This window comes from Heloderma suspectum, chromosome 5 (assembly GCF_057233095.1).
Source record: "Heloderma suspectum isolate Gila_16-S chromosome 5, 16-S_ref, whole genome shotgun sequence".
NCBI lineage: Eukaryota > Metazoa > Chordata > Lepidosauria > Squamata > Helodermatidae > Heloderma > Heloderma suspectum.
This window is the reverse complement of record NC_139462.1, coordinates 23,115,982-23,132,219: the sequence shown is the minus strand read 5'-3', so window position 1 is coordinate 23,132,219 and position 16,238 is coordinate 23,115,982. Positions and strand designations below refer to the sequence as shown.

Below are 16,238 nucleotides of genomic sequence, written 5' to 3'. Positions count from 1 at the left end.
TTTCATACAGAAAATTCACTGGGTTGGCTTAGGACCAAAGTACACATGGAATGTGTGAATGCATCTGCCTCTTAAAAAAAAAATCATGTAACAGCTATGGAGATGTTGCTGTTGGTGGTCCCAGTGAATTCACAGCTACTTACCAACTTACAGCTCCTTCTCTTAATCATTAAACTGCATTTGCTGTTGTTGCAACACTAATCTGGGAACAAGCTTTTCGCTTTTTATAAAATGGAGCTAAGCACTTTGATACTTTAGCACTTTTGATGAGGAAAAAAGCCAACATCAAAAATAACTCAAAAGTACGTGCACAGTGCAAGGGAATTCCTAGAAATTCGATAATACTTCTAAATTTCATAGTAAAAATTTACTGAATCAAACAGTGCTGACCTACAACGTAGGCTTGGCCAGTATCTTCAGTAGATGATGAGTCAGATTCATTTTTCCTTCTTTCTAGGCTGGCATTTAAACCTGCATGAGAGTGTGAACTGAAAGGTGGTTGAAGAAATAGTAAAGAAGAAGCAGAGAGGAAAAGAGGAAGCAGAAGGGGACAAAGGAAAAATGTAGTAAAATAATAATATAAAAAATATGACTCACAAAACACACGAACTGGTGTAAAGATGCATGTGTCTTTGCATTAAAGAAAACAGCAGTGGAAATCTGTGAAACATGAAGAAGTTTATTCTATATGCATGGAGGCAGAGCACGTGGAAATAAATATGAAACAGCCCGTTGCAAAGTGATTTTTAGTTATGATGGAATGAAAATGAATCCTGCAGTTTTACAAAACTTATAGTACTTCCTTATATACAGCAGCCCCTGACTGGATTGTGAAACGTTCAGGCACATACAGCAATGGTAAAGCATTGCAGAATTGCTCAGAAGCTCAATTTCTACCTTTAAAAAGACTCAAGATGGAACTCTGCAGCCAAACAACACCAGCCACTTAATATCATCTAATGATCCCAGATACTGACTGTAGTACAGCCTTCCTTAACCTGGTGCCTTCCAGATGTCTTGGACTGCAATTCCCATCTTATTTATTTATTTATTTCATTTCTATACCGCCCAATAACTGAAGCTCTCTCTCTCTCTCATTCCCAGCCAGCATGGCCACTGTTGCAGCCCGAGACATCTGGAGAGCACAAAGTTGAGGAAGCCTGCTGTAGCATGTTAGGAAGTGTTCTTAGGGGAGGCCACTGAAAAATGCTTAGTTGTGGTGGTGGTCCATGCAGCGGGTGCAACAGTGCAGAGCCTCGTGTCTTATCCCAGACATGCACAGTGCCTCCACTCATTGTGCCTCCACTCCACAGTACTGGCTTGGAAGCATTAGTGCCTGCATTTTAAACAATGCTCAGAAGGCTTTAAAACATTGCTGTCTATTTTTTTTTATATTGTTGTGTTTTTAGTTGTGATTTGATGGATCTGGGCAGTATCTCACACTGGTCTACCGCTTACATAAATGACACTGTGCTGGTGTAAACTATCTATAGCGCAAAGCCAACAGAATTCGCTGGTACCGCGAGCTTTCCGGGGAAAACCGTCAATGCCAGCAGGTGCTATTGGCATTGTGCTAGAGAGAGTTTTTGCTAGTGCAACGCCACTTAGGTTAACGGTAATGCAGCATTGGATTTTGTGCGTAAAGATTTTGTTTTTAATCTGGATTTTATTACTGTTAGATGCCTTGAGCACCATTTTTGGTGGAAAGGTGGGATATAAGTTAAATCAATCGATAAACATTATACCTATTGCATGGATTACCTCCACAGGGATGCACATTAAAGTAGCCCCGCACTGTGGATTGCAACAGCCTTATTATGGCAAGGCGTGAGAGAGGCTCTTACTTGTTTAGTTTTGCTTCTGCAGCCACTGATTCAGTATCGGATTTTGGCACCTGTTGGAAGATTTTCCCCATCAATTCCTCCATTCTGTGCGAGGAGGAGGCCATGGAGACAGTAGCATCTTTCCGAAGGGGGCTGACAGTCACCTGACTCTGGGTGAGGTCATGAAAGGATTTGCTCATAATTTTGGGTCTTTCCTCCCACGATGCCTTCTCATTTTTGTCTCTGGAACAGCCTTGGGCAGGCTGGAAGAGGGATAGTTCAGAGTAGGAGAGTCTCTTGAGGATCTCTGCTTGCACTGACAACGGCCGGACCGCCAGCCTGTTCAAGGTGCTGCTGGCCAGGCTGCCGGTGCTGATGGCGCGTCCCATGTTAAACCCCTTCACAGAATCCGTGTGGAGGTTGAGGCTCCTGAATGATGCTCTCTCTGCAAGAAGACAGAACCGGGTTCATGCATTAAAAAAAGAAAAAGAAATGTCTTCATTGCACATTGGGAAACCCAGAAGAAATAAAGATGGCAGCTCTGACCTAGAGGTCTGCAAGGATCTGATGCTCAACTACAGCATATACAACACTGTGGAACATTCCATTGCCACAATCCAACAGAGATTCCAGGGAGATAGTCAGGCTTAATGTTACATTATGTGCACACTTAGAACTGGCTACTCTCTTTCTTCAGGAAAAAGCAATGAACGAGGGCCCCTAATAAAGCTTGGGACCACAATGTCATGCAGGTGGGACGGGACAAAGAGGGGCTGCCTTCAAAGGCCATTTGGAAACTACAAGTGATACAAAATACAGCAGCTAGGTTCACATTAATGAGGGAAGTACCATCTTTACAATCCCCACCCCAGGATCACAAGAGGAACCTAAAGAGGTGTTCCAAAGGTGAGGTGCCATAACCAAAAAGGCTCTGCTCCTTTTTGAACCCTTGGTTCTAAGAACAGGCAGTAATAGTTGCATTCCCAGGCCTTAAAGAATTACACTGGTTACTGATTTGTTTCTGGACACAGTTCAAAGTGCTAGTCTTAACCTTTAAAACACTAAATGGTTTTGGACCTGGGTACCTGGAGGCCCACCTACTTTCACATGAATGGTCTGAGCTTTAAGGTGTTCTTCAGAGGCCTTGTTCAGATTCCCCTGCCCCCTTCTGAGGTGTTTTGGTGGGAGTGTTCAAAAAGGAACAGAGCCTTTTTGGTTGTGACACTTCACCTTTGGAACGCCTCTCTAGGCTTCCCTTTACAGGGGGTGGGGAACGTAAAGACGCTACTGCTCTCATTAACATGAACCAAAGCTCTGAACTGTGGCTCTTCATAATGAGCTGTTGATTGTTTTATTGCTGAGGTTTTATAGTTACATTGGGTTTTATGTCTTCGTAGTCTTTGGCCACCTTGGAAATCTACTTGATTAAGGGATGGGATATATTTTAAGAAAAATGAATAATTATAGGGCTGCGTGAAAATGCCCCACTCTTTTGCAGTCCTATTCACAGCCTATGAAAGCGAGGGGACATTTCAGCTCTTTTCAAGGGCGTGGGGTCTGAATTTGGTAGTAGTGGGGAGACAAAGCTTACCAGAGCTCCTGAAGATCCATAGGGCTAGTGGCTATGCCCCATTCTGGGGGTTATTTGGGGAGATCTAAAACAACAGCTGCTAACCTAAAAGAGCTCCAAGAACTCTGATAGGTTTCAGAACCCCTCCCCAAGTTTGCAAGGTCCCCCACATTTCAAAAGATGAGAGGCAGTCTCCCCCAACCCCCAAATTTGGGCCGAGCTTTTCACAATTTGAAAGTTTGGCCCAGAACTAAAATAAATACTGTAAGTAAGCAGGCAAACAAACTTCACAGCTTGTCATCCTGTTTTAGGATGAGCAGGACTTTTGGCTAAGACCAAAACTCCTATGCACACACATAGGACTGAGCTGGGAGGCTCTTTAAACACATACACCATAATTGCATACTCTCTACTTTATCTAGTATGAATGCGCTCAGTTCTTTGAAGCCTTTCTGTGTAACCCTTAATCTTCAGCTAATCTTTACAAGTCCTCCTTTGCACTCTTTCAAGAATTTGAATCTCTGTTCTTTAAGCTCAGTGCCCAGTGCTGTACACAAGACTCTTCTTACAAAGGTTTGTACATGAAAGAAACCATTATCTCTCCATTTGTAACTAATCCTCCTCCTCATGCACCATAAGACCTTGTCAGCTGGGTTCTTGGCAGACACCACAGGGTGAACTTTCTCCTCTGAGCTATCATCTCTTTGTTAGCTTCTCACTCAATAACCAAATCTGCTCTGCAAATTTTCTCTCATTTGTATTATCTAGGTATGTACACATGCACGTGGACAATGCCTATATGCAGCAGCCTAGTGGTCAATTTTGAAGTGCAGGCATTAATTATGACAGTTCCCATAACCAGGCCCCCAAAGGAGAGTCCAAAAATGCGGGCAGCTGTGGTGATCTACATCTATCTATGTCTTTGTGTGTGTTGTGTTTGACACACACACACACAAAGATGAAATGCATTGCATAGCATAATACTCAATGTATTAGGATCAGCTGACAGTTATAGAATAGTGAGCTGGCAAAGGCCAGTGTAGTGGTTAACTTGTTGGACTTTGGCTGGAGAGACTTGAGACTGCATGACAGAGGTGGGAGGACACAATGACTGGATTCACATGATCACCACAGCAAACTTTGGCTTATTTAATCCATCGTAAATTGCAGTGATGCCTGCAGCCATTCTGAATATGAATGTCAAGGGCTCCTTGGAGGGCTCTCTCAGTCTAATCCAGTAGCCAAGTCCAGACGCAGACAAAGGGATTCTTTTCAAAGCTTTATTCTTCTTTTACAACTTACAACTCTACAGGTAGCAACTAGATCTGAGCAGCAGCATCCCTATGCCCTAAGTTGGAACAGTTGGTCCCCGTTTGAAAGGCAATTACTGGCAGACCCCTGAATATAAGGACTAGGGAGAATCCCTCCCCTTTTTCCTTGGATCCTCTGGGCGCAACTGTTCTTTGAGCGCCAACCGGGCGCTACGCTTCCTTTCCGCGCTCTCCATTTGGTGCCGCTCTCTGTGTCTGCGCCGCGCATCCAACCAGTCTGCTATCGGTGCTGGGTCACTCCCTGGACTGCTTTCTAATCTAGGAATGTGGGTGGGAGGAATCTCTGTCAGCTGCGGGCCCTGGGAAAAAGGGGCACGCTCCTCTCCCAGGAGCGACTGCTCTTCCTCCGAATCAGAACTACTCTGGGATTCTACGGGCTCAGTGTCCACCCTGACAATGAAGCACCAGTGAGGGTTGCCATGGTTTGTTGTGTCATCCGAACCTGGGTGGCAGAAGTTGTTTCAGGGTTAAATAACCTTCAAACTACCCTACAACAGACCATAGGTAATTTGAGGGTTGTTTAACCCTCAAACAATCCCTGCCGCCCAGGTTTGGATGACACAACAAACCATGGCAACCCCCCACTGAGGGTTGAATATTCAAAATGGCCGCTAGCACGCACTGCAACCCACCATGGCTTAAATAAGCCATGGTGGGCTGTGGTGATTGCATGAACTGGCCCAATGTATTTCCAAACAGCATAAGACAACCAGCTCAAGATTTTCCAGGTGTTTCTTTTCCCAGCACCAGGGAGAAACAGTTTATTGTTTAAAACTGTATATAAACCACCTTGCTGACTTTTTAGCAGATATGGCAGTATATAAATGTTAATAATAAATACAATAAAGAAATTATATCTTAAAGTCAATGCACCAGTTCTAGCTGTTTTCATCTCCATCTGAAGCTAATGGATCTTAACTGCCCATTCAAGACCAAGCCAACCCAAACTACTTTACATTACTATATGGAATAATATATTGTGGTTGGGAAAATTCATTTTGCCCCAGCTACTGGAAGGATTGCAGCTAAGCTCAGAGGGAACAGGGTTGTCTGAGAGGGGTAGCAGATGACGTCATCATCCCTGCTAATCAAAAAGTCCTGGTGCTTCAACCCTGCAGGCCCTGGCTCCACTATGCCACTGTCTATATGTGGCAAGGACCGAATGCCAACGTTCATGCTCAGTCCTTTGTCCATGTGCAATTTACTGCTCTATACATTTTTTAGCAGTAACATTTAACAGGCTCAGTTTTCACTGGGGTAGCTAAAGGTAAAGGCATGTTTCTGAGATAAGAGATAACTGAGATTCATGCAACAGCAGTTGACTCATGGCTACCATTATCCTGAATCAACCATCTACTCATAAACTAGGAACAGATGCCGGGCATATTCCTCTGATTGCTATTTTGAGTCATGAATGTGTCACTGTACAGTTGCAAGAATTCTACATCATGCTCACTCTACACATGCCAGAAATATGGCATGCATATCTGAGAGTGTGCATATGAGAGGCAACACAGCTTTGCACATGCAAGGTCCTGGATTCAATCCCCAGCACCTCCAGGTAGCAGAGCTGGGAAGAATGTCTTCCAGAGACCCAGCAGAGCTTCTGCCAGTCGGAATTGACCAATGTGCTGTCTCAGGTCCCTAGGCAAGGATGGGGGCTCATGATGTAGCAAGTGTGCTGAAGCTAAGCAGGTCTGGGTGTGGTCAATGCCTGGATGGGAGCATTGGAACCTCATGTATGCAGTTTTGAATTCCACAATGGAAGAAAGGCAGAATGTAAGTTCACTAAATAAATAAAAATAAACCACATTCATAATAGATCATTGTTACTGTTCACATAATTGCTAATCCAGAGATGAGAAAGAAGTAGCACTGAATTATAGCCCTGGTACTTCTTTTCTTTTCGACCCAGATAAGTCTCTGATTCACCCATTGAACAAGTAAACAAATCAAGAGGTGAAGGGAATTAGGGAGATGTTATCTAGGATAACTGATATCTTGCAAACCCATCTCAGAGATCGTTCAGTTGACTCACCACCTGATTTATGTGTACCAATAAATTGCAGATACAAATGAACAACTCCCATTAGCAGAGTACGACTGGCGGAGGAAATCTGTGTAAGATCACAGACTGCGAACAGAAAACTTGATTTTTTTAAACCATGGACGAAGGGCCACAAATTCACTCTGGATTCCCCTTCTCCTACTCCTGAAGTCAGTAATTTGCATAAGCAAATGGGCTGATAAGATTGTCTGGACCGGCTCTTACAATGGACATAAGAGTTACGGTAGATGTGTGGCTGCCACTGAAAATGCCGCTCCTGTGTCCTTCCTGTGATGTGACATTATTGCCTCTAGTTTCCTTGCTCCCCATTCCACTTCCATCTGTGATGGAGGGAGGGGAGAAACTTGATGCTCTATGTGTTGAACCTCAGGCTGTGGGCCACCTGGCATCCCAATTCAGCCCTCTTGGGTTCCCCAGATGGCCATGCTCCCTTCCTCAGGCCCTATCCTCTTCCCCCTGACCTCTGTTTGGCAGTTTTTTGGCTTTTGTACATTCTTTCCCATTCTGAAAGGTTGAAATACCTTTCCTAAGGCTCAGTTACTGGGAGTAAGCAGTAGTATAGTGGGAAATTTTGAAGTGCAGTCGCTCATCATGACCCACTGGGGATGTGTGGACCCATAGACACATCCCCAAGGAGAGTTCAAAAAGGCCTCCAGCTGTGTTGATCCATCTCAACAAAGCAATTCTAGCAGCTTGCATCTCCTCCAGGAGAGCAGGTCTTTTGTAAGGCGAATCGGTTTTAATTGCCCATTCAAGACCAAGCCACCCCAAGATACTTTGCATTACTATAGGGAACAATACATTGTTGCTGGGAAAATTCATTTCTCCCCAACTACTGGGAGGATTGCAGCTAAGCACAGAGGGAATAAGGAATTTTGAGGGGGTGGAAGGTGATGTCGGCGTCCCTGCTAATTAAGAAATGCCAGTGCTGCATCCCTGGGAGCCCTGGCTCCACGATGACACTGGCAGTAAGAGCTTTAAGCTAAAACATGTTGGTGTCTTGGTCCTTCCCCCTTTGGTGCCGCCCAACCCTGGAATGCAGCCCTCAAGAGCTTCTCCGAAATGGAATTTGGCCCTGAGGCTGAGCTTCCACATCCCTGCCCTACATCTTCTTACTCACTAGACATCACAAGAGAAGGGGAAAAGGGTGAGCCATGAGCTTCGAAGGTTTTAAAAGGGGATTAGACAGATTCATGGAGGATAAGATCATCAGTGGCTACCAGTCACAATGCCTAAATGAAGCCCCAGGTTCAGAGGCAGCATGCCTCTGTACACTGGTTGCCGGAGTGCAATAACGTGCTACTGCCTTCCTGGAGGCCTCTGGTTGGCCGCTGCAGGAAACAGGATGTGAGACTTGATGGACCTTTGCTCTGACCCAGCAGGGCTCCTCTTAGGTTCTCAGAGATGTGGCTCTGCCCAGAGTTGTTTCCAGTGGGAGCACCTCTCTCTTCCTCAGTCAGAGGTCCAGCACATCGACACTGTATGAATCACCACAATGAAGCTTCTGATGTTCATAACGAGGACAGCAACAACCGGAGTAGGTACATCAGTGAGCACTTACCAATTTCCTGAGCATCCTGGTTACTTTGCCTGGCTCTCATCTGGAGCTGGAATTTATGCTGCGAAGAGCAGAGCTGGAGCAAGTACTGGCAGGCCTTGCTGGTGTCTGTTTGGAATGCATGTTTTATGCCATCAGACGTGTTTTGCAGAGTTATCTTCCTCTTCTGCAGTGTGGAAAACAGATAGATAAAAGGAAATGGAAAACAGGTCTGCTTACCAAGCTTGGGAAAAATACTCATCATTATTCAAATCGGAAGAAAACTTGTGATGGCAAACTGGCCGGATGTCTGTTGTATCAAATACATTTGTATCAACTACGGTCTGTTGTTATCAACTAAAGTTACTCTAGAATGGAGGCGTAGAAAATAAAATCACAGCACACCCCATGGCTAGGTATTATATAAGGACTGATCTAAATGCAACACTAAATGTGTGCAAGCATGTAATGTGGACATTTGAAATTCTTTCAAGAGCAGATATTGGGGGAGAGGGGCAAACAGGATCAGGGAGGGAAGTTTAATTCTTTCCTCCTGTGCCATGGTCCTGACAAAAATATCCCCCACTCCCCACTCCAGCTACTATCTGGTGCAGGAGGGAAGCTCTCATTAGCACCATACGTGTCTCCTGGGGTGAGCAGCAGCTTTGGTGAGGGGGATTTTCATTAAGGCTGCAGCTCACGAGGCAAGGGTTAAATTCCCCCTCCCTGCATGCCACATTCCTGATCGTGCTCACCATTACCCCACAGCTGCTTGCTATCTATCTATCTATCTATCTATCTATCTATCAACACTCATGCTAAATACACACATTTAACATCACCTATGAAACCTAAATCTGTTGCTTTCATTATTCATCACTTGTTGTTGGGAATCACAAGAGAATCACAATAGGCTTATTCAACGTGTTGCCTGCCATGCGCCGTTTTTAAACATATAAAATAGTGTGCACACATGGCACTTGCTTTGCCATTCACACATTAGAGTGTACACCCCATTTCAAATATAGAAAATTATCTCAGTGTCAGAAATTCTACTCTGCAAGAGGGCCATTAGGCATCACTAGAGATGGGATCTTGGATGGAAGGGGAGGAGTAAGTGATGAAAACATGGGACACAATCCAGGCAAAGTTAATCGCGTCTAAGGCACACTGATTTCAATGGAAGAGATGGCCACATCTGCTTAACTCTTTAATTGAAATCATTGGGACTGATGTGCTTAACTATTGGATGGATGGTGGTCATTATGCTGGGCAGACTCAAAGCTTCAGAAAAAACATGTGAACAGTCCTCTATCATTTAGAATGTAGGTGGAAGACTGTATGTTTGAATGCTCCTCCACTCCCCCCTTGCCCCAAAAACACACCCTCCTTGCATAAGAGAAAGATAGCATATCAAGAAGAAGGCCAGTCTAGACATGAATAAGGAACTGTTGACACTTGGGGAGAGGAAGCAATCATATACACTTGCATTCTGAAGCGGTCCAGTCTCAGAAGAACCACATTGTATTTTTTTTTCCTATTACTGGTCTTTGGTGGATGAGGTTCCTCATGTCCAGAAGGAATTCTGTTCTATCAGGCTCTGTAATAACCCATTTCTCCACCTCCCCCCAGTTCAGCTTCTTTTGCTTCATACAGCTTGGCTTGCTGCTTGACCAATCTGGTTTATATTACTCAACGACTTGCTGCAGAACGTGGAGCACCTGGTATCATCCTGCTCTTTGCTTTTGGCACACCGTACTTTGAATGACGTGGGTAACTCAACCAGGGTCAGGGGATGAGGGGGATAGACGTTAAGCCTGTGAGTCTGTGAAAAGTGTTACCAACATACACTGAAGGATATTTTCTTTGTTTCTCTCCAAGGGAAACGTAGGACAGGCGTACGGGCTCCGTTGTGAACCTCAAAAATTAGAACTCCTTTGGGGCAGACTCCCAGCAAAATTCCAGTCTGAGATTTTTTCTCTGGCAACACCCGAAGAAAGTGAACACCATATTCCGTCAGCCTTTGGCAAATCTACACGAAGTAAGAGAGAGAGAGTCAGGCAGAGGCATTTGGGAGAAAAATGAATGTGAGGATACTATGAGAGCAAAGAGATGCTGTAGGGTTTGAAAATGAGGCTCTACAAGCAGACTCATCCTCCATCCACAGGGTGCCTTTGAGCAGTCTAAATTATGATGCAGGGGCTCACACACATTTTATTTCTTGGTTGTGGTTTTGATAGATAATTGCTATGGTTACCTGCAAGCAGCTGCAACTTAGCTTTAAGCAGTGGCTGCAGACCAGTCAGCAGAAATCAGCAGGAATCCAACAGGGGATAATTACATTCTAAGGCCAGGGTAGGAAACAGGGGTAGGAATGCCTCTCCCACGCTGGAGGCATTCAAGATGAGGCTGGACAGCCACCTGCTGGGGATGCTCTGACTTGGATTCCTGCACTGAGCAGGGGGTTGGACTCAATGGTCTTGTTGTAGGCCCCTTCCAGCCCTACTATTCTATGATTCTATGAACATGTAGCACCCGCCCACCCCATGTTGGTGGACTGCAACTCCCATCAGCCCTAGCCAGCATAGCCAATGGTGAAGGATGATGGGAGTAGTAGTACAACAGCATCCGGAGGGCCACAAATTCCCCATCCCTGTTCTAAGCTTCTTATGTTGCATAAAGTAAGGGATACCAGGACTGGTATTGGGGTCAGGCATAGTCCGGCAGCTGCCAAGGCCCGTGTATTCCAACAGTGGATCCCCCTCAGCCCTTTAGCTGCTCCTCCTGGCTGTTGCTGCTTGTTCACCTACCCTCTTCAAGTGTGCAAACAAAGACAAGGACAAGGAGAAAGAGTAGCCATTGCCAACCATCTTGCCCTCTCTTTCTGGGCATCGTCATCCCTGGAAACACCAGCAACCAAACATGCATTAAGAAACAGCAAACTCCTTTTATTACACAGCAGGACACCAACACAAGCATTCCACGAGAGTCCATGGATCAGAGTCCTTAGTGAGCCCAAGTTCAAATAAACTCAGATAATCCAAACAGCAGCCAGAAACAGGGTCTTAAAGTCCAGTGGTACATTCCAAGACAGGGTCCAAAGACATGGGACTCATAGTTCAGGGTTCAAGTGTAGTCCAAGCAAAGGAGTGCCTGGTAAAAGCAACATTGTACCCACAAACCAATTTTGCCTCGGCACCAGCTTTTATGTGGGGGTGGGGTGACTAGAATTCCTTGCTTGTCAATCTAGTCCTATGGGAAATCTTAGCCTGAAGTCAAGAACTCTGTCTAACTAGGTGTTTTTTCTCTTGCGTTTTCAGCTGCTGATATTGCTTAGGAGGCAGCCTTGGGCATGCCTTTTCCTCGGCTGAGACTGCACTCAGGTGCTTTCCCCAAAGCTAGTTCTGGCTGTAGTTGAGAAGGAGTAGTGGCCTCCCCCGAATGCATTCTTCCGTGAAACCAGGCAGAGACGAATTCCCAGCACCCTGATATTCCATACCTTGACTATGCCATAAATCAGATCCTTCTATCTCTGAATCAGATTCTTCCTCTGAGACTATGGCATCAGGGGAAGGCATGACAGGGACGGCAGTGAGGATCTGGCTCAGAGGAAGAGGGCAAATTAATGGGCAGTGGTAGCGGTGGCACGGAGGAGGTGGTGGATGCATTCAAGGAGGAGCGCCTGCCAAGGGTATATTGCTCAAGGCCCCCCAAAACTGGGAGCCAGCACTGACAAATACCCACATTTCCATAATGCAGTCTTCCCCAACCTGGTGCCCTCCAGTTGTGTTGGACTGCAACACATGCAGGCTGGGAATGATGGGAGTTGCAGTTCAAAACATCTGGAGTGCACCAGGTTGGAGAAGGCTGCTTTATGGTGTGTCAACCATATGTGTTCTTCAGTATTTGAAGGGGTGATCCATGTAGGAAAAGCCCCAGCCTATCGCAGACCCTGAGAGAGTGAATGTTCCCCATTTATACATGCATCCCCCCTTCAAATGTTACAGACGTGCAGTGAGGACACTCTTGAACTGGGCTTTTCGGAAATGCATGACATGGCTTTCCTATGCTCTCTCTTTCCAGTTGGCTTTCTTCCACCCATTCACTTCGATGGCAAACTTCTTATGAAAATCGATGGGCTCCACATGTAACCGCCTATACTAACCTTAAGAAATTCCAATTCAGCCTCTTTTTCGGAAGCACCAGCATAATTACTATGAAGTTTTGGCAATTCTTCTCTGATATTAGACAGGTCCAGGTTTTCCATCACTCTAGGTGGTAAATAGTGCTCTGTTCTGAAATAGGATAGGCCATGCACCTACAAGCAGAAACACTGGAGTGAGATTAAGAGTCCATAAACTTGATAACCCAACTTGTCTGTAGCTGGATGTTATGCCACGCAGGTAATGTATGAATGGCAGAATCATGAAGTGGTTACAGTAATGTCCAAACTGCAGGTCAGGATACAGTATAGTGCAGGGAGAGAACTGCTAGTGTGCTACAAGACATAAATCTGTCCAATAACTGAATTTTTTTTTATTTCTTTGGAATATTTTTATCCTGACTTTCTGTTCCTCTACTATGAGGGCCCCACTGGTTTCCACCTGGCATTTCTTTTGGTGCATTTTCTTGACTGTCCACCTCTGCTATCTGCTGGCAAAACTCTCTGGAAACAGTCAAAGCACACTCCACCAGGGCTGCTGCAGCATCTACAGCAAGGGTGGGCAACTTGTGGGTTTCTGGATGTATTCACCTACAACTACCATGATCCCTCACCACTGGTGATGCTGGCTAGGGCTGATGGGAGTTATGGCCCAAAACATCTCGAGGGCCACAAGTATCAGAGTCAGGAAGCCTATGTACACCAGTTGCTGTGGAACACGGGCGCGAGGGTGCTGTTGCACTCATGTCCTGCTTGTGGGTTCCTGGTCAACAGCTGGTTGGCCATGTGTGAACAGAATGCTGGACTAGATGGACCTTGGTCTGATCCAGCAGGGCTCTTCTTATGTTCTTATGCCCAACCCTGATCTACAGCTTTCTTCTGGGGAGATGTGCTGGCAGACCTTTGACCTGCTGCCACTTGGTGACAGCCCTCTCTACATCCATCCATCACTGCAGACCTGATGTCAGTATTGGCATGGATGCTTCCTTTGGAAGGGCTATGATCAGCTTTTTGGCTTCTAAGCATCTGCCCCACCTCCGGTAAGTAAGCTTACTACTCTACCCATACGTGGGACTGCACAGAGACCACAAATACAAAAGACAGTACAAAAGACTGCTTACCTGGAACTATGGTTCTTTGAGCAGTAGTCTCACAACCCACCCTGGTCTGGGAACCTTTGTATCTGTGCTTTTTCGCTCTCACTTCCTTTATATGGCCACTATGGTGGTCAGAAATGGAACTAAGCAGGAAGGTTGGAGCCATGCCCCTTGTGGTACCTGCCAAAACTCTAACCTAGCTTTACATGTTTCCTGTAAATGGAGCTCTGGGCGGTCACAGAACCCATACATGTGACTGTATAGATGACCACTTGATGATCTGTCTGTCTGTCTGTCTATCTATCTATCTATCTATCTATCTATCATCACATTTCTATACCGCCCAATATTCAAAGCTCTCTGGGCAGTTCACAAAAATTAACTATAGTTACAGGTAAGCAACCTGTCTTTTAGCATTATGTGAATGAGCCCGAAGACACCACCGACAGAGGGGGATGTCCGCTGTGCCTCTGAATGAGCAACTGCTTTGGTCTTGCCTCTTTCCTATCAGCAAACTGCCCATCCCCAACTACGCCTCTGCCTCAGGAGTGATCAAATCATTCCATCCTGGCTGGCACGGAGACACAGTAGAACTGTCCAGCCTCAGAAGAGATGTGTTGTTGTGTTTCTGCACATCTCAAGACACACTAAAAAAAAAGCTTTGAGGTTATTGGATTAGAGCATGCCTCCACTTTTAATTCAGAAGCAAGAATGCATTAGATGTCAGATGTTTTGGAAACACCACCCTGTTGGTTAAGTCTGATCTTCTGAGACATCAACAGGGAACTTCTCTCTGCCCTTTAGCATTGCATTAAGACCACAAAGAACCAGATCACATTGGCCTCAAGACCATGAATGGAGAAGCCATTCTAGTTACTAGATCCGGATCCTGATTCTATAGCTGAAAAACAGCTCCATTTGGAAGGCCTATTTGTGTTCTACCTCCTCTGCGTCAAAGAAGCAAATCTACTGAACCAAATAACAGGCATTTATATAGCACTTTCGAGTATCCAAAACAACTGAGATGTATTAAGCCACACAGCAGGCACAGGAATTGGAAAGCAGGATTAGAAGGTTGCCCACAGATGAAAGAACACCCTTACTTCAGCTTGGTAATCTCCATATTCTGCCTGGAGGGCCAGTGAAGCTAGTAATAAAGCTGTCTCATCATCACAGTGCATCTTCTCCTCCAGGAGATCTTTCCTTAACTGCAGGTAATATTGATGACATGTCAGAGTATGCCTGGCCAAAAAAAAAAAAGGGGGGGGGAGAAATACCACAGAAAATGTGGTGTGGAAATAATAATTATATACTGATTAACCGCGGTGATGATTCTCTTTTGCACCAAACCACTGTACTCTGCTGTTTGATCAGCTCATCAGTGCAGCTGAGGGAATATGGTAAAAATGACTACCAATTGTGAGGACCCCATGCGCACAGAGGTTGCTACCAGCTGCATTTTAGTTCATAGCCAAGTGTTCCATACAGATGCTCTCTGAGTAAGCCGGTTAAGGTCTGCAGTGGGAGAACCTTGTACCAAGCTCACACTTGGGTGCAAGTGGACGGTGCAATAGCCCACAATGAATCATCATAATAACACCTTTTATTTATTTGTTTGTTTATCAACACCCTTATATGCCACCTTTGGGGCCTGAAAAGGACCTCCAAGGTGGTTTACAATTATTAAAACCTAACTACAATTAAAACCAGAGAATGTTTAAGAAGCCAGAATAAAAGAGATCCACAGCAGAGAAGATTACAATACACTAACAGCTTATCAGAATAAAAATGTTTTAACTACCCATGTAAAACATAGAGAAGGGGCCAGTCTAACCTCCCTTGAGGGCAGGGTGAGTTCCAGAACTGGGGTGCCACCATCAAAAAGGCCCTGTAGTAGGTATTTATACAGCACTTTATAGGGAGTTCAAAATACATCACAAATGTAGGAGCAGTTTTCCAAAGAACAATTTGGAACATTAGGAACATATTTTGCAGTTGTGCCTCCTCCAAGAAAGGGTTAAACCAGACACTTCTAATGTCTTTTAGGTTCCTTTCATGAGCTCAAAGTCAACTAGCTATTGCCTACTTCCAACAAACCATGGTTTTCCATTGTACCCAAACTGGCAAACTATGTTTGGTATATGCCCTCCAAACCCGGACAGGAAACCACGATTTGAAACTGCTTTTCAATTCTGGTTTGTATGGTGGTTCAGATCTAATGGCAAATGACAGTTTACCTGAAACACAAAGTAACTAATTGACTCTGGGCATGCAATGGGAGGAGGGAATGTGCAAGCATAAGACTCATACCCATTCCTCCAAATAATAGCTTGAAGGCCTGAAAATGTTATGTGTGAACCAACCCATTGGGCCAGGTTGCACAATCAAAATAAGCCATGCTGGCTTATTTATTTAAGTCACAGCAGCTTACTTAAATCACGGTGTGTGCGGGGGGCAATTTCCAATATCACCGCCTGGATGCATCCCAGATGGCATGGCTTGTTGGAGGGGGAAACAACCTTCCAATAACCCATGAGCTGTTGTGGGGTTAAATAAGGTTTAAATAAGCCACAGTGGCTTATTTTGATCATATGAACTAGGTCATTATCTCTAATCCTTTCAGCAACCCTGGAAGGCTGTCTGAGGCCAA

The 16,238-nt window shown here is 45.1% G+C and overlaps 1 protein-coding gene across 1 annotated transcript in view; it reads right to left on the bottom strand.

Moving 5' to 3' along the window:
* Nucleotides 1-16,238, bottom strand: part of PTPN13 (protein tyrosine phosphatase non-receptor type 13) — a 215,123-nt gene that overhangs the window by 69,300 nt on the left and 129,585 nt on the right. The window contains exons 14-19 of the mRNA XM_084855555.1: nucleotides 14,692-14,830; nucleotides 12,495-12,647; nucleotides 10,179-10,361; nucleotides 8,354-8,516; nucleotides 1,845-2,268; nucleotides 391-488 (exon numbers count right to left, since the gene is read on the bottom strand). Of these exons, the coding sequence (XP_084711681.1) occupies nucleotides 391-488; nucleotides 1,845-2,268; nucleotides 8,354-8,516; nucleotides 10,179-10,361; nucleotides 12,495-12,647; nucleotides 14,692-14,830 (1,160 nt within the window). The remainder of the gene's footprint in view (nucleotides 1-390; nucleotides 489-1,844; nucleotides 2,269-8,353; nucleotides 8,517-10,178; nucleotides 10,362-12,494; nucleotides 12,648-14,691; nucleotides 14,831-16,238) is intronic.